Source organism: Phyllobates terribilis, unplaced genomic scaffold (assembly GCF_046119375.1).
Source record: "Phyllobates terribilis strain yellow unplaced genomic scaffold, ASM4611937v1 Scaffold_3__8_contigs__length_932513732, whole genome shotgun sequence".
NCBI classification, from domain to species: domain Eukaryota; kingdom Metazoa; phylum Chordata; class Amphibia; order Anura; family Dendrobatidae; genus Phyllobates; species Phyllobates terribilis.
This window is the reverse complement of record NW_027362763.1, coordinates 644,109,507-644,133,685: the sequence shown is the minus strand read 5'-3', so window position 1 is coordinate 644,133,685 and position 24,179 is coordinate 644,109,507. Positions and strand designations below refer to the sequence as shown.

At 52.9% G+C, this 24,179-nt stretch overlaps 1 protein-coding gene across 2 annotated transcripts in view; it reads right to left on the bottom strand.

Annotated features, from left to right (window-relative positions):
* Positions 1-23,639, bottom strand: part of TMEM63B (transmembrane protein 63B) — a 43,809-nt gene extending 20,170 nt beyond the window's left edge. Inside the window, exons 1-5 of one of the 2 annotated variants that reach the window (XM_073671588.1) lie at positions 23,484-23,639; positions 9,361-9,574; positions 8,716-8,795; positions 1,780-1,818; positions 488-578 (exon numbers count right to left, since the gene is read on the bottom strand). In XM_073671588.1, coding sequence (XP_073527689.1) covers positions 488-578; positions 1,780-1,818; positions 8,716-8,795; positions 9,361-9,552 — 402 coding nt within the window. In that variant the 5' untranslated portion in view covers positions 9,553-9,574; positions 23,484-23,639. The remainder of the gene's footprint in view (positions 1-487; positions 579-1,779; positions 1,819-8,715; positions 8,796-9,360; positions 9,575-23,483) is intronic. The other variant, XM_073671589.1, reaches the window with a different exon arrangement.
* Positions 23,640-24,179: the final 540 nt, after the last annotated feature.

Here is a 24,179-nt window from a genome sequence, read left to right as displayed (position 1 = left end):
GTCCAATACACGGAGGAAGACCCCAAGACAAGGCATTCTTGAGGGTCCAATATACGGAAGAAGACCCCAGGACAAAGTGTTCTTGAGGGTCCAATATATGGAGGAAGACCCCAGGACAAGGCGTTACTGAGGGTCCATTATATTGAAGAACCCCCCAAGACAATGCGTTGGTGCCCGGGATATACATGCGGGCAGTCCGCCTTTCTGTATCCCAGACAGCATGGGGGGCAGGGTGGTCTCCGCGGAGCCTGAATACAGAGGCTGGTGCTGGTATTTTGGGGCACAGCCTGGTACTAGCCCTGGATGTGCAGCCACCAGACCATCATGTCTCACAAGCTGTGCCCACACCAATATTTGGAGGGTGCCGGCTGTATAACACCACCAGGATCATAGAAGGCCAATCCCGGCCATTAGCCCCTTAGAAGCTATGGGCAATGCTTAGGGCCCTGTGTCGCCCCCATCACGGTACCCCCATCACGGTACTCACGTTATCTCGCTGGTCGAAATCCACGGAGCTGGAGACTGAGGTGAGGCGCTCATACCGGTCATGGCTGTCGGAGTGCATCGCGGAGGCCACGCTACGGAGGGAGAGGAGGCTCATTATACACAAGGAGACATGGATCAACAGAGGCCAGAAGAGACACCAACTGCAGGAAGAGTTAATTATCACTCAGAAGAGCAGGCGATGCCCGTCTCATGCAAAATGAGGAGGCACCCGGCCCACCAAACCCAAGACAACCGAGCTCAGAGGCCCTGATGGCTCTCCCCTCAACAATGGAACTACAACCTCCAGCATCTGCCGGGAAGAGGGCCACAGGCTGCAGACTGGTCTCATGATGGGACGGGCGCTCCGGAGTGTGAGGAAGAGACAGAGAGGCATGCATCAGAGTGTTAGAGAGAACAGAGAGCCTCCGCCAGGATCCCCCGATATCAGAGGGCACAGAGAGTCTCCGCCAGGATCCCCCGATATCAGAGGGCACAGAGAGCCTCCGCCAGGATCCCCCGATATCAGAGGGCACAGAGAGCCTCCGCCAGGATCCCCCGATATCAGAGAGGACAGAGAGCCTCCGCCAGGATCCCCCGATATCAGAGAGAACAGAGAGCCTCCGCCAGGATCCCCCGATATCAGAGGGCACAGAGAGCCTCCGCCAGGATCCCCCGATATCAGAGGGCACAGAGAGCCTCCGCCAGGATCCCCCGATATCAGAGGGGACAGAGAGCCTCCGCCAGGATCCCCCGATATCAGAGGGCACAGAGAGCCTCCGCCAGGATCCCCCCGATATCAGAGGGGACTGAGAGCCTCCGCCAGGATCCCCCGATATCAGAGAGGACAGAGAGCCTCCGCCAGGATCCCCCGATTAAAGAAGGGACAGAGAGCCTCCGCCAGGATCCCCCGATTAAAGAAGGGACAGAGAGCCTCCGCCAGGATCCCCCGATATCAGAGGGGACTGAGAGCCTCCGCCAGGATCCCCCGATATCAGAGAGGACAGAGAGCCTCCGCCAGGATCCCCCGATTAAAGAAGGGACAGAGAGCCTCCGCCAGGATCCCCCGATTAAAGAAGGGACAGAGAGCCTCCTCCAGGATCCCCCGATATCAGAGGGGACAGAGAGCCTCCGCCAGGATCCCCCGATTAAAGAAGGGACAGAGAGCCTCCGCCAGGATCCCCCGATTAAAGAAGGGACAGAGAGCCTCCTCCAGGATCCCCCGATATCAGAGGGGACAGAGCCTCCGCCAGGATCCCCTGATATTAGAGAGGACACACAACACACAGGACATACTATTCCCGCTCCTCCTGGAACTGTCGCCGACGGCGCTGCCTGAAGGGGGCGACAAACAGAACCACACACTGAGGACAGGAAAACACAGGGTGCCCCCTACTGGTGAGAATATGAGGACGACTCACGAGCAAATCGCTTGACCATACAACCGTTATCACCTATGGTACATAGGAGGTTCTGCAGCCTCTTGGCACAGTACACGTTACAGCTGCTGAAGAACCTCTTGTGTACACCGCATGTCAGGCAGTTAATGGTGAAGGAAACGCGAGCGAACTAACTCCGTGTGAAAGGGAATCACCACTCCATTCTTGATGCCCAAACCCATCCACCAGCACGAGTGCGGCCAGGTACGAGGGGGCCGGCGCGACGCGGGCAGAGGCGAGGGGGCCGGCGCGACGCGGGCAGAGGCGAGGGGCTCCATATAATTATAAGAACCTTAAACCAATTACAGCAAAGAAACAACTAATTCATTAGATGTAATGAAGATAAGTTGTATAAAATCTGCATGTATTGCCGCAACAATTACACATATCAGAAAGTACCGCAGCTTCCCCTGTACGGCCCTAAACCCAGCCGCGGAGGCTGCACCCTGGGATTGCTGCAAATGGCGCCCCCGCTCCCCTAGGAGGTCCAATTAACCCCTTTATCCCCGAAGACTGTTTGCACGTTAATGACCGGGCCAATTTTTACAATTCTGACCACTGTCCCTTTATGGGGTAATAACTCTGGAGCTTCAACGGATCCCCCTGATTCTGAGATTCTATTTTCATGACATCTTGTACTTTACGATAGTGATGAAGTTTCTTCGATATCACTTGCGTTACTTTGTGAAAAAAAATCGGATATTTGGCGAAAATTTTTAAAATGTTTCCAATTTTCAAACTTTGAATTTTCATGCCCTTAAATCAGAGAGATTTGTCACATAAAATAGTTAATAAATAACATTTCCCACATGTCTACTTTACATCAGCACAAGTTTAGAACCAAAATAGTTTTTTGTTAGGGAGCTATAAGGGTTAAAAGTTGACCAGCAATTTCTAATTTTTCCAATATTTTTTTTTTTTTTTTTTAAGAGACCACATCACATGTTAAGTGACAACCCAGACTGCACCCCAGATACCCCAAAGTGACACCAAAGACTGCACCCCTCAAGGTGCTCAAAACCACATTCAAGAAGCTTATTAACCCTTCAGGTGCTTCACAGGAATTTTTGGAATGTGGAAGAAAACAATGAACATTTAATTTTTATTCTCAAAATTTTACTTTAGACCCAAATTTTTTTATTTTCACAAGGGTAAGGGGAGAAAATGGACCCCAAAAACTTTTGTGCAATTTCTCCTGAGTACGCCAATACCCCATATGTGGGGAAAATACAGTGTTTGGGCGCACGTCAGGGTTCAGAAGGGAAGGAGCACTGTGTGACTTTTTGAACGCAAAATTGGCTGGAATAGAGAGCGGACGCCATGTCGCGTTTGGAGAGCCCCTGATGTGCCTAAACAGTGGAAACCCCCCACAAGTGACCCCATTTTGGAAACTAGACCCCTCAAGGATTTTATCAAGGGGTATAGTGAACATTTTGAACCCAGAGGTACGACACAGAATTTGATAACATTATGTCGTAATATTCAATAAGTTGTCATTAGTCTTGAGCGCAAGTGCTCGCTACTTGAGTTTGCATCGGGTACTCTGGTATGCACCATGTATCGCGGATACTCGAGTCCCAGCCCCGCATGTTTCACGATTAGACACCCAAAAAAAAACATCGCTCGTGCATGGCAGGCAATCCCCGCAAGGTTATTTTTGCCGCGAAGGATATGGGGCGGAGACTCGAGCACCCGCGATACATGGTGCATACCCGAGCACCCGATGCAAACTCAAGTAGCGAGCACTAGCGCTCAACACTAGTCGCCATATTGTCATCTTTTCTTTTTACTTTACGTTTGAAAAAAAAAAAAAAAAAAACTAACCCTAACCCCAACCTCGACTCCAACCCTGACCCCAACCCCAACCCCAACCCTGACCAAACCCTAACCCGAGGGATCCATTCACTATAATGAAGCAGCAGAGTTACTCTGGACTCTGTCTAGCGGTGTCCTTTTTGTCAGAGCTTCACAAAACTGTGGCCGACGGCACTTTTATGCACGCCTAAGTAAAAGACGGATACTGTGGGAGAACAGGTCCTACGGCGTCCACGGTGCCTCCATCTGCCTCATTACAGGGAATCTTCGGCCAGGGTTTGCGTCTGAAATACGTGATTCAGACATTTACACGGAAACCCCGGTGTAAGCGCTCAGCGCAGAATAAATGTGAGCCGAGCCTTACTGCGATCTTTGCGAGGCAAAATAAATAAAACAGCAGGTGAAGAATTGGTTTATTGATTTTTACGCCGTTCCTCGTGCGGTATAAGTGATTAGACGACTATTCTTGGGTTCGGTGCGATTACAGCGATGCCAGATTCATATCAGGTTTTGTGTTTGACACTTTCCTTTTTTTTGCAAAATCTAGTTTTTGCATCGCCATATTTTGAGAGCTATAATTTTTTTCCATATTTCGGCCGACAGCGTCATGTGACGGCTTGTTTTTTGCGGGACGAGTTGACGTTGTTATTGGTGCCATTTTCAGGCACGTGACATTTTTTGATCGCTTTCTAGTCCGACTTTTGGGAGGCAGAATAAACAAAAAACAACAATTCAGGAATTGTTTTTTTTATGCCGTTCTGTGTGTGGTAAAATTGATAAGGCGGCTTTGTTCTTCGGGTCGGTACGATTATAGCGATACTACATTTATATTGTTTATATTTTGTCGCTTTTACACAAAAACTATTTTTTTTTTTTTTTTTTTTTAAAAAAAAAAGATTTTTTTGCATCGCTTTATTCTGAGAGCTATAACTTATTTTTCGGCTGATGGAGCTGTATGGCGGCTTGTTTTTTGCGGGACAAGATGACGTTTTTCAGCGGTACCATTTTTATTTATATTGGTCTTTTTGATCGCTTTTTATTCCATTTTTTGTTCGGTGGTATGATGATAAAGCAGTTTTTTTTTTACGGTGTTCACTAAAGGGGTTAACCAGTGGGACAGTTTTATAGGACAGGTCGTTCTGGAGGCGACACCGCTGTACATTATAACCCGTCAGCCCCGCAGACACAAGCTGCTTTGATCTTGCACTGCACATGATCACAGTAACTTGCTGGTGTCTGGTGACCCGGATGTTGTCATCGGGTCACCATGGCAACGATCGGGACCCCCCATGCTGACGGCGCAGGGTCTCCGATCCAAGAGCAGAGGGGCTGCTATCCCTCTGCTCGCTCACTAAATGCTGCGATCGCGCTGATCACCGCATTTAGGGGGTAATAGTGGCAGCCTGTGTGCGGGCGCGATCGCCATGTCGTAATAGTACGTACCTGGTCCATAAGAACCAGGGCACTGGGACGGACTATTACTGACTGTCAGAAAGGGGTTAAAGACTAAATGCTGGAAAACCCCACAAAATGTGAGAACTAATGAAGCTCAAAGTAGAGAAAAAAATCAGTCACAATGACGATGTGACATGAGCGGGTACTGGCGATAGAGAACCACAAGTAGACGATAATCAGTAACGAGCATTACTTGTATCAGATGAGGCCGGGGCTATACAGGTCTAATATCAGATAGGTGTAATGGCGAGAGGATGATCAGGATCACGGTCTACATCATCTGATGAGTGTCCAGGGCCGCGCAAGCGCATTCCCTCTGACAAGTTATGCAAGACTGTGCATGCGCCCGTGTACCTGAGATAGCTGATCGCACATGCGCCCGCGTACCTGAGATAGCCGATCACACATGCGCCCGCGTACCTACCAGAGATAGCCGATCATGGTACGCAGGTGCATGAACGATCTGTTATCCCTGGCAGGTACGTAGGCGCATGCGCGATCGTCTCTCTCCGGTACGTAGGCGCATGCGCGATCATCTCTCTCAGGTACGCGGGCGCATGCACAGTCTTGCATAACTTGTCAGAGGGAATGCGCTTGCGCGGCCGTGGGCACACTCATCAGATGATGTAGACCGTGATCCTGATCTACGCACGCGCTGCGCTTTTTTCTTATGCGCCTGTGTGCCCGGACAACATCGCTTCTTGTAATTGCGCCTGCGCAGACCAGCTTTACAGGAATCATCCTTCGCTCTCGCACAGTCCCTGTAGTCTTAACAAATCAGGAATGGTGCATGTGTGAAAGAATCCCATGTTGGGTGCGCGCGCTCACCAGCTCACGGCAGCGCGCGCTCACCAGCTCACGGCAGCGCGCACTCACCAGCTCACGGCAGCGCGCACTCACCAGCTCACGGCAGCGCGCACTCACCAGCTCACGGCAGCGCGCACTCACCAGCTCACGGCAGCGCGCACTCACCAGCTCACGGCAGCGCGCACTCACCAGCTCACGGCAGCGCGCACTCACCAGCTCACGGCAGCGCGCACTCACCAGCTTATAAATAGCATAGAGGAGACTTTATAGAACATAACTTTTAATGATATCAATAGGATCAACCTCTAGAAGGGGGGAGTGATAACCCCTTCAAACCTAGATTCCTAAACCTATGAGAAAAAGACAAAATGTATACATAGAGACCCTCATTCAGGACCCACTAGTAATCATTAATCAATAAGCCAATCAATAGTCAGAAATCAGCAGGTTAACAAACAAGACCCCTAAAGAAGGTCCACTTAATATAACAATAAATGAAGACATTCACATAAAGTGTCCGAGCGCATTATTACTACTACGGACATGTGCAGCGCTCACCTGTTAGAGCCGCAGAGACGTCCATAGATTAAGGGGACCCCCGGCAGTGGCCCGGATACACTTGTCTACCCTGTCGTGCCCCTTGCAATGACTCCCGCATTAATAAGGGCAGTACCCAAGTGTAGTTCTCATTTTGTCCCCAAAAATTGCCCCTCCCGACGTGTTTCTTTCTCCGTGAGAAGTCATCATGGGAATGTACTGGATCAATCGGGGAACATTAATAAAATAGGGCATAGATGGTATAAAACCCAGTAAAAAGGTGTCTCTGCGCCCATAAAGTGCTTAGTGTCCTAAAAAACAAAGAGTTCCCACAGTGGCGGGTTTCTCTAAACGGAGGTGTAGGTGGCCTTATAGAAAAGGGGAGTCCCCTAGTGATTTTACATATGATCACACCCACTGTGTTTGGTCACGCGCCAGCTCACAGGCATGCGCCCACCAGCTCACAGGCATGCGCCCACCAGCTCACAGGCAGACACTGCAGGGATAGCTTTTATTCCGGTTTGACTTTCCCCTATGAACGACTTGTGGCAACAACCCTAATTGGGGAGAGATATTTACATGGATGAGTGGATATCCTTTGGAGCTATTTGCACCAGGGTGCAGCCCTGCGGCTCGGTGGGGCGGGTTTGGGCCGTGCAGGGGAAGCTGCGGTACTTCCGGATACATGTGTAATTGCAGCAATACATGAAGGTGACAACATCTACATTACATCTAATGGAATATTTCCTACAATTGTTCTAATAAAGGTTGATGTGTGCGCATGCGCACACACACCCTCAGTCCCGCGCGCACACACACACACACACCCGCAAGCGCATTCCCTCTGACAAGTTATGCAAGACTGTGCATGCAACCGCGTACCTGCAATAGCTGATCATGGAACGCAGGCGCATGTGCGACCGTCTCTCTCAGGTACGCGGGCGCATGCACAGTCTTGCATAACTTGTCAGAGGGAATGCGCTTGCGCGGCCCTGGGCACACTCATCAGATGATGTCGACCGTGATCCTGATCTACGCACGCACTGCGCTTTTTTTCTTATGCGCCTGTGTGCCCGGACAACATCGCTTCTTGTAACTGCGCAAACCTGTTTTACAGGAATCATCCTTCGCTCTCACCCCAGTCCCGCTCACCCCCTCAGTCCCATTCCGTAGCGCGCGCACACACACACACACACCACCCCTCAGTCCCGCGCACACACACACACACCACCCCTCCGTCCCGCGTGCACCCCCCCAAACACACCCCCTCCTCAGCCCCGCGCACACCCCCCGCGCACACACACACCACCCCTCCGTCCCGCGTGCACCCCCCCAAACACACCCCCTCAGTCCCGCTCCGTCCCCCGCGCGCGCACACACTGTCGCGCACGCACACTCCCACCCCCTCGGTCCCGCTCCATCCCGCACACCCCCCCCCCCCCCCCCCCCTCCATCACGCACGCGCGCACACACACACACACACACACACACACACACACACACACACACACACACACACACACACACACACACACACACTCGGTCGGTCCCGCTCCGTCCCACACACACACACACCCCCCCCCCCCCCCCCCCAAGGACCCGCTCCGTCACGCACGCACACACACACACACACCCCCTAGGGCCTGCTCCGTCACGCACACGCACCCCCCCTCGGTTGCACTCCACCCCGCGCGCGCACACACACACACACACACACACCACCCCCCCCCCCCCCCTCGGTCCCGCTCCGTCCCGAGCGCGCATGCACACACAAACACCCTCGGTCCCGCAAGCACACACATGCATCCAACCACCAACCCCCTCCATCGCGCGCGCACACACACACACACACACACACACACACACACACACACACACACACACACACCCCCCCCCCCCCCCTCGGTCCCGCTCCGTCGCGCGCACGCACACACACCCCCCCCCCTCGGTCCCGCTCCGTCGCACGCACCCCCCCCCCCTCGGTCTCGCTCCGTCGCGCGCACGCGCACACACACCCTCGGTCGCGCTCCGTCCCAAGCGTGCACGCACACCCTCACCCTCGGTCGCGCTCCATCCCGCGCGCGCACATACACACCCCCTCGGTCCCGCTCTGTCCCCCGCACGCACCCACCCTCAGTCCCTCCCGCGCACACACACACAGTGCTGTGGATGGACCCACCTGTCAGCGTCGGTGACCAGCGCCAGCCGCCCGTAGTCCCACGCCACCTTCCTCAGAATGGAGAATACGAAGAGCAGAGCCTGGAGGAGACATGCAGACAGTCATTGGGGACATTTGATGTTAGGACAGGTGGGGGGGGTCTCATGGGAGGCGGGGGTCTTCCTTTACATTTATCAGTTTGGAGTCCAGACTTTTTGTCTCATAGAAGATCGTCTGATACATTGTAACGGAGCCTCAGCTGGGAGAACTGGGGGCAGAACTGGAGCAAAAGTTGCTAAACTACAAGATGCAGAAAAACGTTGCGACATCTCAAGAAGTTTCAAGTAAGTTTGTGCGAATCGATTCCAGGTCCCATCGGCCTCGAGAGCGGTGTGTAGCGGGCAGGGCGAGCCGCCTCCTGCTGACGCTCTGCTGTAGATAGCCGGAGCTGGCGGTGTGACACGTGACGCCAGGCCGGTGACGCCCCCCGTGCAGCGGTCACAGAGCAATGTCGAGGCCGCTGTGATGGGACGTAAGAAAATATGGGCAGAAGAGGCAGCAGCCGACCTCATCTCCTCCACACGGCCTCCGCGGCCCTCACTACCCGCATCCGGCTTGTGTGGACCCCGAGGAGAAGAGGTCTCAGAGCCCCCCCGAGGTACTCACCAGAAAGCACATGAAGTCCAGCGCCAGCACGGTGGGCACTCCCCCGAACGGCAGGCCCTGCAGCACGGTGCTGCGGATGCGGGCACTGTAGCAGTAGTCCTTGGTGGAGACATTGTTACAGGCGGGTCCACTGCAGGAGGTGGTGGCCGTGGTGCCCATAGAGGCCAGGGTGCCAAGGAAGAAGGGGGTCATGGCTGCTTTATCATTCTCCAGCCTGCAAGCAAACAAACAGATAATCAGCGAAAGAAACACACGAGACCCCCCACATCACGTGCCCCAATCACCAAGAGCAGACCCCGTACTGCCCCCGCGTCACGCGCCCCAATCACCAAGCGCAGACCCCATACTGCCCCCGCGTCCCAATCACCGAGCGCAGACCCCATACTGGCCCCCGCGTCCCAATCACCGAGCGCAGACTCCATAATGCCCCCACGTCACGCGCCCCAATCACCGAGCGCAGACCCCGTACTGTCCAAGCGTCACGCGCCTCAAGTGTGTGTGTTGTGTAATGCTGGCGCTATGCCCCCCCGGCCACTGCCATGGAAGGACATGAGCACATCAGATGGGGAGGTCACGGACCCCAGGTGTGTGATGGCCGGTCACTGGCAGTGTATCTATGGTATGGAGACTATGAGCAGGACGGGGGGGGGTAGCTATTAGTCTTATGATCTGCAGCACATTGCACCTCCCGCCCTGCAGCACAGTCGTCTCCCCACACATCGCAGGTGGTATAGTGAGGGTTATGTACAAAACCCTCCCCGCTTCAAGTGAGAAGGCGCAGGGCGGCAGCAGCGTTACACGAGGGGCAACAGTCAGGTGACTCCACAATGTGAAGACACAAGGCAGATTTTGCTGTGGCCCATCAGCAGAAGCGATGTGCCCTGATCTTGTCAGGAGAGTAGGAGGTTAACCTAGCCAAAAATGGTGGGATTCTTAGTTGTTTGGGGAGTACAGGAGGCGGGCCTCTCAGACAGAGAGAACCTCAGAGGGAGTAGAGGGGTCCAGGAGGAGGGCCTCTCAGAGAGAGAGAACCTCAGAGGGAGTAGAGGGTCCAGGAGGAGGGCCTCTCAGACAGAGAGAACCTCAGAGGGAGTAGAGGGGTCCAGGAGGAGGGCCTCTCAGAGAGAGAGAACCTCAGAGGGAGTAGAGGGTCCAGGAGGAGGGCCTCTCAGAGAGAGAGAGCCTCAGAGGGAGTAGAGGGTCCAGGAGGAGGGCCTCTCAGAGAGAGAGAGCCTCAGAGGGAGTAGAGGGGTCCAGGAGGAGGGCCTCTCAGAGAGAGAGAGCCTCAGAGGGAGTAGAGGGGTCCAGGAGGAGGGCCTCTCAGAGAGAGAGAACCTCAGAGGGAGTAGAGGGTCCAGGAGGCGGGCCTCTCAGAGAACCTCAGAGGGAGTAGAGGGTCCAGGAGGCGGGCCTCTCAGGAGAACCTCAGAGGGAGTAGAGGGTCCAGGAGGCGGGCCTCTCAGGAGAACCTCAGAGGGAGTAGAGGGTCCAGGAGGCGGCCGTTCAGGAGAACCTCAGAGGGAGTAGAGGGTTCAGGAGGCGGCCTCTCAGGAGAACCTCAGAGGGAGTAGAGGGTCCAGGAGGCGGGCCTCTCAGAGAGAACCTCAGAGGGAGTAGGGGTCCAGGAGGCGGGCCTCTCAGAGGGAGAGAACCTCAGAGGGAGTAGTGGTTCCAAGAGGCGGGCCTCTCAGAGAGAGAACTTCAGAGGGAGTAGAGGGTCCAGGAGGCGGGCCTCTCAGAGGGAGAGAACCTCAGAGGGAGTAGTGGTTCCAAGAGGCGGGCCTCTCAGAGAGAGAACCTCAGAGGGAGTAGAGGGTCCAGGAGGCGGGCCTCTCAGAGAACCTCAGAGGGAGTAGGGGTCCAGGAGGTGGGCCTCTCAGAGAGAACATGGAGGGGGGAGTAGCTCAGGAAGAAAGCCTCAGAGACCCTTGGTTGGGTGGGTAGTTGGGTGTAAGTCGCAGGTGGTGGGCCTGGGATGGGGGCAGGGGGCAGGGATGGGGGCAGGCAGCTCTGTGGAGGGCCTGGGGGGAAGCAGGCAGTTTTCTCCAGGGTTCCTTATGTCCTGACGGGTCACCTTGTAGGGATTTTCTCTGCTAGTTAAGATTTAAGAGGATGAGAGCAGATAAGCGCTGATACAGGAGGATATTCGTCACTGTGGAGGAGGCGGCCGCAGGTATGACAAGTGTTTGTATTGATGGGGGGGGGGACATAGGCTCTGTGCACACAGTGGGACGGGGGATCTTTACCAGCGGCTGTATTATGGTGGCATACTCTGGTGTGATCAGCAGACAGTCCTGCACATCTCGGCAGCCTCACTGGGGTCACCGGGGGTCACCCAGCGACATCTACACTCAGATTCTGCACAAAGTCTACAGCACCAAGGAGAAGTGGTGGATGGTGAAGACCACAGGACGGCGACGTCATTGATCGGCAAATGGTGGAGAAATGGAAACATCATCATTACAAGCTCTGGATTCTCCAGTCCGGAGTCTGAGCCTCGGGCAGAAATCCCGGCACCTCCGGCCTCGGCTGCTGTCACTGAGGTCATTAAAGGGAATCTGTCACCAGGATTCTGCTCCCCATCTGAGGGCAGCTCGATGTCATACTATGTATGTGATGGGTTTACAGAAAATTATCACAATTACACAGGTTTATTTCCTTTGTGTTTATTAGAACAGAAAAAAAAAAAAAAGGCAAATTGAACATAATTTCACCAAAAACACAAAAGTGGTCCAGACAATTGTTTTCCGTCTTTAATATTTGATTGCTCTCTTTGGAATAAATAACCGCAATCAGTCGCTTCCTATAACCATCAGCTTCTTCGACTCTTCTTACAATCGTCTCCAGGTCTCATATGTGAAGACGTCTTCTCCCACCAGCAATTGTAAGATCTCTCCACAGGTGATCAATGGGATTTACATCCGGACTCATTGCTTCCTCTTCAGGACTCTCCAGAGCTTTGTTTCCATCCTTTTCTGGGGTCATTGTCCTGCTGGAAGTCCCATGACCTAGGACACAAACCCAGCTCTAACACTGGACATGGCATTGTGACCAAAATCCTTTGGTAATCTTGAGATTTCACGATGCCTTGCACACAGTCAAGGCCCCCAGTGCCAGAGGCAACAAAAGAACCCCAAAATATCTGTGATCCTCCACCATATCTGACTGTAGGTCCTGTGTTCTTTTCTTTGTAGGCCTCATTCCGTCAAATAAACAGTAGAATGATGTGCTTTACCAAAAAGCTCTATCTTGGTCTCATCTGTCCACAAGGTGCTTTCCCAGAGGGATTTTGGCAAACTGCAGTCTAGCTTTTTTATGTGTCTGAGTCAGCAGTGGGGTCCTGCTGGGTCTCCTGCCATAGTGTTTCATTTCATTCACATGTGGAGGGATAGTTCACGCTGACACTGATGCACCTGAACCTGCAGGACAGCTGCAATTTCTTTGTATCTTAATTGGGGCTGCTTATCCACCATCCAGACTATCCTGCGTTACAACCTTTCATCAATTTTTCTCTGCCGTCCACGTCCATGGGTTGTAAATGTCTTGATTATGTTACACACCGTGGACAAAGGAACATCAATATCTCTAGAGATGGACTTGTAACCTTGAGATTGTTGATATTGTTCAACAATTTAGATTCTCAAGTCCTCAGACAGTTCTCTTCTCCTCTTTCTGTTCTCCATGCTAAGTGTGGCACACACTGACACACAATGCAAAGATTGAGGCAACTTCTCCCCTTTTTATCTGGTTTCAGGTGTGATTTTCATATTCCCACACCTGTTACTTGCCACAGGTGAATGTGAACGAGCATCACATGCTGGAAACAAAGTTGTTTACAAACAATTTTGGAAAGATGCCAACAATTCTGTCCGGCCCATTTTGGGGGTTTTGTGTAAAATTCTGTCCAATTTGCCTGCCCCCCTCTCCCCACTCTGTTTTCTTGAGTTGTTCCAATACACACAAAGGAAATAAACGTGTGTAACAAAACATGCGGAATTGCAATAATGTTCTGGGATAAATACTTCATTTTCAAAATGTGCCAACACTTTTGGCCATGAGTGTATATCCATCACATACATAGAAAGCACAGACTGCTGTATACACATCAAATAGGAGACACAGAGTGCTGATTATACACCACATAGGATACACTGAGACTGCGGCATATAGACTGAGCCAGACTCTGGTGATGCTATCAAGGAACACCGGTGGCTGAAACAGGGCAGGAGGGTTGAAGATGCTAACACTGGCACTGAACATTGTCTGGCATGATCCAGCCCTGTGTGCGCGGCGACATTCAGTACAGCCTGCTGCACGCGCACCGTTCTCCGTACGCGGCTGCCCGCTATGCAGTTACACACTGCGGCCCACTGGAAATCTGGGCTGGGCAGCATAAACAGCCTCAGACTGAGGCTTGGACACTCCTGCATTAGAGGCTGACAATCTACCCTGACCCGTCACATGACTAAATGACGTCACGGCAGGTCCTTTTCAGACCATCGCGAGCTGCCGGGGAGCCAAGACGCATCGCTAAGGACACCGCAGGCCATCAGAAGGCGAGTATAATGTATGTTTTTTATTTTATTCTTTTTTTACAGGTTCTATGGTACCCGGGTCCGGAGGAGAGTCTCCTGTCCTCCACACCTGGGTACCATCGGCACATTGAAACGCATGGATTCTGCATGTACAGATGCAGTGATGCGGATTCCATGCGTTCCAATGCAAGTCAATGGCGGCAAAAACGCCGCGCTTCCGCAAAATAATTGGTAGTGCTGCGTTTTTTTCCGCAATGATAATCCGCAGCGGAAATTTCCGCAGCATGTGCACAGCACACGCGGATTATCATTGGGGAACATGGCAGACCTTCTACCAAGCGTTTTTTAAAGAGTTTCTGCAGCGGAATTGCTTAAAAAAAGCATAGTGGGCACACAGCCTAAAGGGAATCATCTGTCGCTAGTTTTTAGCCACCTAATCTGAAAGCAGCATAATGAAGAGGCAGAGACCCGGATGTGTCACTTACTGGGCTGTTTACTGTAGTTTTATCAGCAGGAGATTATCACTAGAGGACTAGTAAATCAGCTATGTAGTTGTCCGTACTCATGAGCGCTGTAAACCCCCCCCTCCCCCAATGGCTGTGTAAACACTGACTGCTTTCTGCCTATGCACAGAGAGCTGCCAATCAGTGGAGGGGTTACATAGAGAACTGGTAGATTTGCAGCAGATAAAACAGGGATTTATTAAAACTTCAGCAAGCAGCCCAGTAAGTGACAACAGTGGAATCAGGGTTTCTGCCCCGACATCACGCTGTTCTCACATTGGGGAGCAAACACCTGGGGACACACTCCCTTTAAGAGTTTACGCTGGGAAACCTTCCGCGTTATTCATTAAACACGTACGTATGGATGGCGGCATAAATTAATTAGAATAAGCAGAGTAAGGAACAGCGCAGCAGAAGCGGCTTCTCCAGCCCCCAGAGAGTAATAAAAAACAAAATACACATTCATTTATAATGGCTGGTGGACGCAACTATGAAAGAAGAAACCATACAAGGTTTACTACTCAATCAGGAATCCAGGACCCCCGACCCACCACAATCCCCCCCCCCACTTGGCCACACAATGAAATGCTGAGCGCTGCTGACAGCGATAAAGACGTTGTGGTCACTGGACGGCTGTCAGCAGACGACACTGGGTGAAAGTGTGACGGAAAACCGACAAAACCCCGATCACAGCAAAATTACAAGACACAAACACGCGATGGCCATCACCAAGATAATCACACACCGATAAGAAAGAGCCAATAGACAGGACACAAGCGCTCCGGTCACTGATCGCCCTTTATAGAGATTATACACAGGACACAAGCGCACAAGTCACTGATCCCCCTCTATAGAGATTATACACAGGACACAAGCGCACCGGTCACCGATAATCCTCCCTCTATAGAGATTATACACAGGACACAAGCGCACCGGTCACTGATCCCCCTCTATAGAGATTATACACAGGACACAAGCGCACCGGTCACTGATCCCCCTCTATAGAGATTATACACAGGACACAAGCGCTCCGGTCACTGATCCCCCTCTATAGAGATTATACACAGGACACAAGCGCACCGGTCACTGATCCCCCTCTATAGAGATTATACACAGGACACAAGCGCACCGGTCACCGATAATCCTCCCTCTATAGAGATTATACACAGGACACAAGCGCACCGGTCACTGATCCCCCTCTATAGAGAGATATTATACACAGGACAAGCTCACCGGTCACTGATCGCCCTCTATAGAGATTATACACAGGACACAAGCTCACCGGTCACTGATCGCCCTTTATAGAGATTATACACAGGACACAAGCGCACCGGTCACTGATCCCCCTCTATAGAGATTATACACAGGACACAAGCGCACCGGTCACTGATCCCCCTCTATAGAGATTATACACAGGACACAAGCGCACCGGTCACCGATAATCCTCCCTCTATAGAGATTATAAACAGGACACAAGCGCACCGGTCACCGATAATCCTCCCTCTATAGAGATTATACACAGGACACAAGCGCACCGGTCACCGATAATCCTCCCTCTATAGAGATTATACACAGGACACAAGCGCACCGGTCACCAATAATCCTCCCTCTATAGAGATTATACACAGGACACAAGCGCACCGGTCACCAATAATCCTCCCTCTATAGAGAGATATTATACACAGGACAAGCTCACCGGTCACTGATCGCCCTCTATAGAGATTATACACAGGACACAAGCTCACCGGTCACTGATCGCCCTTTATAGAGATTATACACAGGACACAAGCGCACCGGTCACCAATAATCCTCCCTCTATAGAGAGATATTATACACAGGACAAGCTCACCGGTCACTGATCGCCCTCTATAGAGATTATACACAGGACACAAGCTCACCGGTCACTGATCGCCCTTTATAGAGATTATACACAGGACACAAGCGCACCGGTCACTGATCCCCCTCTATAGAGATTATACACAGGACACAAGCGCACCGGTCACTGATCCCCCTCTATAGAGCTTATACACAGGACACAAGCGCACCGGTCACTGATCCCCCTCTATAGAGCTTATACACAGGACACAAGCGCACCGGTCACTGATCCCCCTCTATAGAGCTTATACACAGGACACAAGCGCACCGGTCACTGATCCCCCTCTATAGAGCTTATACACAGGACACAAGCTCACCGGTCACTGATCCCCCTCTATAGAGATTATACAGAGGACACAAGCGCACCGGTCACCGATAATCCTCCCTCTATAGAGATTATACACAGGACACAAGCGCACCGGTCACCAATAATCCTCCCTCTATAGAGAGATATTATACACAGGACAAGCTCACCGGTCACTGATCGCCCTCTATAGAGATTATACACAGGACACAAGCTCACCGGTCACTGATCGCCCTTTATAGAGATTATACACAGGACACAAGCGCACCGGTCACTGATCCCCCTCTATAGAGATTATACACAGGACACAAGCGCACTGGTCACCGATAATCCTCCCTCTATAGAGATTATACACAGGACACAAGCGCACCGGTCACTGATCCCCCTCTATAGAGATTATACACAGGACACAAGCGCACCGGTCACTGATCCCCCTCTATAGAGATTATACACAGGACACAAGAGCACCGGTCACTGATCCCCCTCTATAGAGATTATACACAGGACACAAGCGCACCGGTCACTGATCCCCCTCTATAGAGATTATACACAGGACACAAGCGCACCGGTCACCGATAATCCTCCCTCTATAGAGATTATACACAGGACACAAGCGCACCGGTCACCGATAATCCTCCCTCTATAGAGATTATACACAGGACACAAGCGCACCAGTCACCGATAATCCTCCCTCTATAGAGATTATACACAGGACACAAGCGCACCGGTCACCGATAATCCTCCCTCTATAGAGATTATACACAGGACACAAGCGCACCGGTCACCGATAATCCTCCCTCTATAGAGATTATACACAGGACACAAGCGCACCGGTCACTGATCCCCCTCTATAGAGATTATACACAGGACACAAGCGCTCCGGTCACTGATCCCCCTCTATAGAGATTATACACAGGACACAAGCGCACAAGTCACTGATCCCCCTCTATAGAGATTATACACAGGACACAAGCGCTCCGGTCACTGATCCCCCTCTATAGAGATTATACAGAGGACACAAGCGCACTGGTCACCGATAATCCTCCCTCTATAGAGATTATACACAGGACACAAGCGCACCGGTCACTGATCCCCCTCTATAGAGATTATACACAGGACACAAGCGCACCGGTCACTGATCCCCCTCTATAGAGATTATACACAGGACACAAGCGCACCGGTCACCGATAATCCTCCCTCTATAGAGAGATATTATACACAGGACAAGCTCACCGGTCACTGATCGCCCTCTATAGAGATTATACACAGGACACAAGCTCACCGGTCACCGATAATCCTCCCTCTATAGAGATTATACACAGGACACAAGCGCACCGGTCACTGATCCCCCTCTATAGAGATTATACACAGGACACAAGCGCACTGGTCACTGATCCCCCTCTATAGTGATTATACACAGGACACAAGCGCACCGGTTACCGATAATCCTCCCTCTATAGAGATATTATACACAGGACACAAGCTCACCAATAATCCTCCCTCTATAGAGAGATATTATACACAGGACAAGCTCACCGGTCACTGATCGCCCTCTATAGATTATACACAGGACACAAGCTCACCGGTCACTGATCGCCCTTTATAGAGATTATACACAGGACACAAGCGCACCGGTCACCGATAATCCTCCCTCTATAGAGATTATACACAGGACACAAGCGCACCGGTCACCAATAATCCTCCCTCTATAGAGAGATATTATACACAGGACAAGCTCACCGGTCACTGATCGCCCTCTATAGAGATTATACACAGGACACAAGCTCACCGGTCACTGATCGCCCTTTATAGAGATTATACACAGGACACAAGCGCACCGGTCACTGATCCCCCTCTATAGAGATTATACACAGGACACAAGCGCACAAGTCACTGATCCCCCTCTATAGAGATTATACACAGGACACAAGCGCTCCGGTCACTGATCCCCCTCTATAGAGATTATACAGAGGACACAAGCGCACTGGTCACCGATAATCCTCCCTCTATAGAGATTATACACAGGACACAAGCGCACCGGTCACTGATCCCCCTCTATAGAGATTATACACAGGACACAAGCGCACCGGTCACTGATCCCCCTCTATAGAGATTATACACAGGACACAAGCGCACCGGTCACCGATAATCCTCCCTCTATAGAGATTATACACAGGACACAAGCGCACCGGTCACCGATAATCCTCCCTCTATAGAGATTATACACAGGACACAAGCGCACCGGTCACCGATAATCCTCCCTCTATAGAGAGATATTATACACAGGACAAGCTCACCGGTCACTGATCGCCCTCTATAGAGATTATACACAGGACACAAGCTCACCGGTCACTGATCGCCCTTTATAGAGATTATACACAGGACACAAGCGCACCGGTCACTGATCCCCCTCTATAGAGCTTATACACAGGACACAAGCGCACCGGTCACTGATCCCCCTCTATAGAGCTTATACACAGGACACAAGCGCACCGGTCACTGATCCCCCTCTATAGAGCTTATACACAGGACACAAGCGCACCGGTCACTGATCCCCCTCTATAGAGCTTATACACAGGACACAAGCGCACCGGTCACTGATCCCCCTCTATAGAGCTTATACACAGGACACAAGCGCACCGGTCACTGATCCCCCTCTATAGAGCTTATACACAGGACACAAGCTCACCGGTCACTGATCCCCCTCTATAGAGATTATACACAGGACACAAGCGCACCGGTCACTGATCCCCCTCTATAGTGATTATACACAGGACACAAGTGCACTGGTCACTGATCCCCCTCTATAGTGATTATACACAGGACACAAGTGCACTGGTCACTGATCCCCCTCTATAGTGATTATACACAGGACACAAGCGCACCGGTTACCGATAATCCTCCCTCTATAGAGATATTATACACAGGACACAAGCTCACCAATAATCCTCCCTCTATAGAGAGATATTATACACAGGACAAGCTCACCGGTCACTGATCGCCCTCTATAGAGATTATACACAGGACACAAGCTCACCGGTCACTGATCCCCCTCTATTGAGATTATATACAGGACACAAGCGCATCGGTCACTGATACCCCGCTACAGAGATATTATACACAAGTCTCAAGCGCACCAGTCATTGATAATCTCTATATATCTATATCTCTATAGAGATATTATACACAGGACACAAGCTCACCGATAATCCTCCCTCTACAGAGAGATATTATACACAGGACACAAGAAAACAGGTCACTGATCCCCCTCTATAGAGAAATATTACTTGTTAGTCATATCTACTACTCGCAGCAGGGGGCATAGTTGATTGCTTGCTCACTGTGATGGCTGCAGCACTGCCCCCTAGAGGTCTGCCTTTGGGCACATCCAGGAAATGGCTGTAAGAAGACGCTTCCTACATTCCGGGAAGATCTAAGTGCCACTTACAGGAGGGTCAATTGCATCCTCTGAGAGCCCCTGGCAGCTGCACAATCCTGGCACATTACATCCTCCAGCTAATAGCACCTGGCATCCTCTCTGCAGCATAAAGTGGTGAACAAGGGAACATACAGGGATTATGGGACCCCCGCTAAAGATCAGTGACCCTGAGTGACCCGTGTCCCAGAACCCCACTACATAACGCTACATGGCTCGCTGCTGTCAGTCGTGTGCAGAGCTCAAAGCCAGACTAACCACATTTTTTTGCTCATTTCAGTATCAAGCCAAGAGAAACCTTCGGTCAAACACAAGTGGGGTCTGCGCCGGCAGCTAATCAGTGGCATATGAATTAAAGTTAAAAGCCACTTCAACACAACACTGTACCCCAAAACCTGTTCTCTAGATCTCAGCTTACAGAGCCCAGGCGACTGTTTGGGTAGGTGCACACCATCAGGATTTGCTTGCAGAAATTTCTGCATCTCTTGGCATCAAAAACGCTGGGGAAATTCTGTGCGTTTTTGATGTATTGTTTAGGAAAAAAGCCGGCAAATCCGCACAAGGAATGGACGCGCTGCTTGTTTTGCCGCACATGAAATCCTGTTAGGAAAATTCCTGATCATGAGCACAGATCTTCCGAAATCCCATAGAAAATGCTGGGATAAGGATTACAATGCGTTTCAGTGCCAAATCCACGAGGATTTGCTGCAGCAAAAACGCATAAAAAAATGCACCGTGCGCACATAGCCTTACAAGTGTGTCACAGTAAAAAACAAAACAAAACAAGGAATTTGATTCTGGAGAACTTTGGTCACCTGCGCCTGAGAGCTCTCAGCATTCCAGCACTAGTGTGAACAGCACCTGACACATTGTATCACCAAGAAGAGATACCAGCGGCACCAAAGCCGGTAACCACGACGATAACTGAACCCACTGATACAAAGTAAGAAGAGGCCGAAAACATGACACATACCAACCATTAATTCACGAAAGGCCGGCGAGAGGCAAGGGCGCCGCAGGAACCCCCCTCAGAGAGGCAAGGGCGCCGCAGGACCCCCCCCCCCCCCCGAGAGGCAAGGGCGCCGCAGGACCCACCCCCCCCCCCCCCCGAGAGGCAAGGGCGCCGCAGGACCCCAAGAGGCCGGCGAGAGGCAAGGGCGCCGCAGGACCCCAAGAGGCCGGCGAGAGGCAAGGGCGCCGCAGGACCCCAAGAGGCCGGCGGGGGGAGGGGGAGCTGCTGGACCACAAGAGGCCGGCGAGAGGCAAGGGCACCGCAGGACCCCAAGAGGCCGGCGAGAGGCAAGGGCGCCGCAGGACCCCAAGAGGCCGGCGCTGAAGAACCACATAAGGCCGGAGAGGGGGGGCTGCAGGACCACAAGAGGCTGCCTAACAGAACCGATCACCAGTAGACAACCCTCCCACACCGGGAGACGGATCATTTATTATTAGTGTTATTCTCTGTAGAGAAAAAGAGGAGCAGAGATGGAGGCATCAGCCTAAGGGCAGCAGCTGGAAACAAGGCTGTCGCTCTGCACCCCACTGCCGGACATAGGGCCCCCGCTCCGCACCATATATACAGGGGGTGCCCCCGCTCCGCACCATACACAGGGGGGCCCCCGCTCCGCACCATATATACAGGGGGGAGGGCCCCCGCTCCGCACCACATATACAGGGGGGAGGGCCCCCGCTCCGCACCACATATACAGGGGGGAGGGCCCCCGCTCCGCACCACATATACAGGGGGGAGGGCCCCCGCTCCGCACCACATATACAGGGGGGAGGGCCCCGCTCCGCACCACATATACAGGGGGGAGGGCCCCGCTCCGCACCACATATACAGGGGGGAGGGCCCCGCTCCGCACCACATATACAGGGGGGGGCCCCCGCTCCGCACCACATATACAGGGGGGGGGGGGCCCCGCTCCGCACCACATATACAGGGGGGGGGGGCCCCGCTCCGCACCACATATACAGGGGGGCTCCGCACCACATATACAGGGGGGCTCCGCACCACATATACAGGGGGGGGGCCCCGCTCCGCACCACATATACAGGGGGGGGGGGCCCCGCTCCGCACCACATATACAGGGGGGGGGCCCCGCTCCGCACCACATATACAGGGGGGGGCCCCGCTCCGCACCACATATACAGGGGGGGGGCCCCGCTCCGCACCACATATACAGGGGGGGGGCCCCCGCTCCGCACCATATATACAGGGAGGCCCCCCGCTCCGCACCATATATACAGGGAGGCCCCCGCTCCGCACCATATATACAGGGGGGCCCCCCGCTTAGCACCATATATACAGGGGGGCCCCCCGCTTAGCACCATATATACAGGGGGGCCCCCGCTCCGCACCATATATACAGGGGGGCCCCCGCTCCGCACCATATATACAGGGGGGCCCCCGCTCCGCACCATATATACAGGGAGGCCCCCGCTCCGCACCATATATACAGGGGGGCCCCCGCTCCGCACCATATATACAGGGGGGCCCCCCGCTTAGCACCATATATACAGGGGGGCCCCCCGCTTAGCACCATATATACAGGGGGGCCCCCGCTCCGCACCATATATACAGGGGGGCCCCCCGCTTAGCACCATATATACAGGGAGGCCCCCGCTCCGCACCATATATACAGGGGGGCCCCCCGCTTAGCACCATATATACAGGGGGGCCCCCCGCTTAGCACCATATATACAGGGGGGCCCCCCGCTTAGCACCATATATACAGGGAGGCCCCCGCTCCGCACCATATATACAGGGGGGCCCCCCGCTTAGCACCATATATACAGGGGGGCCCCCCGCTCCGCACCATATATACAGGGAGGCCCCCGCTCCGCACCATATATACAGGGGGGCCCCCCGCTTAGCACCATATATACAGGGGGGCCCCCCGCTTAGCACCATATATACAGGGGGGCCCCCGCTCCGCACCATATATACAGGGGGGCCCCCCGCTTAGCACCATATATACAGGGAGGCCCCCGCTCCGCACCATATATACAGGGGGGCCCCCCGCTTAGCACCATATATACAGGGGGGCCCCCCGCTTAGCACCATATATACAGGGGGGCCCCCCGCTTAGCACCATATATACAGGGAGGCCCCCGCTCCGCACCATATATACAGGGGGGCCCCCCGCTTAGCACCATATATACAGGGGGGCCCCCCGCTCCGCACCATATATACAGGGAGGCCCCCGCTCCGCACCATATATACAGGGGGGCCCCCCGCTTAGCACCATATATACAGGGGGGCCCCCCGCTTAGCACCATATATACAGGGGGGCCCCCCGCTTAGCACCATACACAGGGGGGCCCCGCTCCGGACACACTGACAGCGCAGCCAGCTTCGACGCCCCGGGTTACTCGGCGCCTCCTCCCGGGCCGCGGGCTCACAGTCTCCGCACCCTGCAGGCAGACGTGGGGCGGTGCCGGGCGGGGCTGAGCGGCGCCTCCACACTCACCTGCCGCTGCTGGGCCTCCCGCCGGCTCTCAGCTCCCGGCTCGCCGGTTCCGCAGCTCCCCGGCCCGGGGACGAACACAAAGCAGGTGGGAGGTAGAGTCCGTGACGTCACCCGCAGTCTCCTCCCACCTCTACACTGCGGCCTGCACGCAGGGCGGAGCCAGGCTGCGTCATGACGTCAGCAACAGCGCGCGCAGATGTTGGGTCTTCAGCAAACAGTAACTTTATTTATAAAACCTGTCAGATACAGAACGGTAACCATGGCGACACATGGCAGCCAGAAGGCATGCTGGGAATTGTCGTCCTGTAGCTGCTGCTACCCGGAGCTGTTGTTATTGCCACAGCCCAGATACAATGTGAATGTAGCCTCAGGCTCTGTGCGCACCATGCAGAAATGCTGCAGATTTTTTCTACATCTCCCTTTTACATGCGTTTTTCCTGCCAGGTAGAAGCATTTGTCAAGAGATTTTAGCATCACTTGGAAAGTGCTTGACAACTTGTTCACTCTATATAAATCCATAAAAACGGCATACAGTGGTGGCCAAAAGTATTGGCACCCCTGCAATTCTGTCAGATAATACTCAGTTTCTTCCTGAAAATGATTGCAATCACAAATTCTTTGGTATTATTCTCTTCATTTAATTTGTCTTCAATGAAAAAACACAAAAAGAATTGTCCTAAAGCCAAATTGGATATA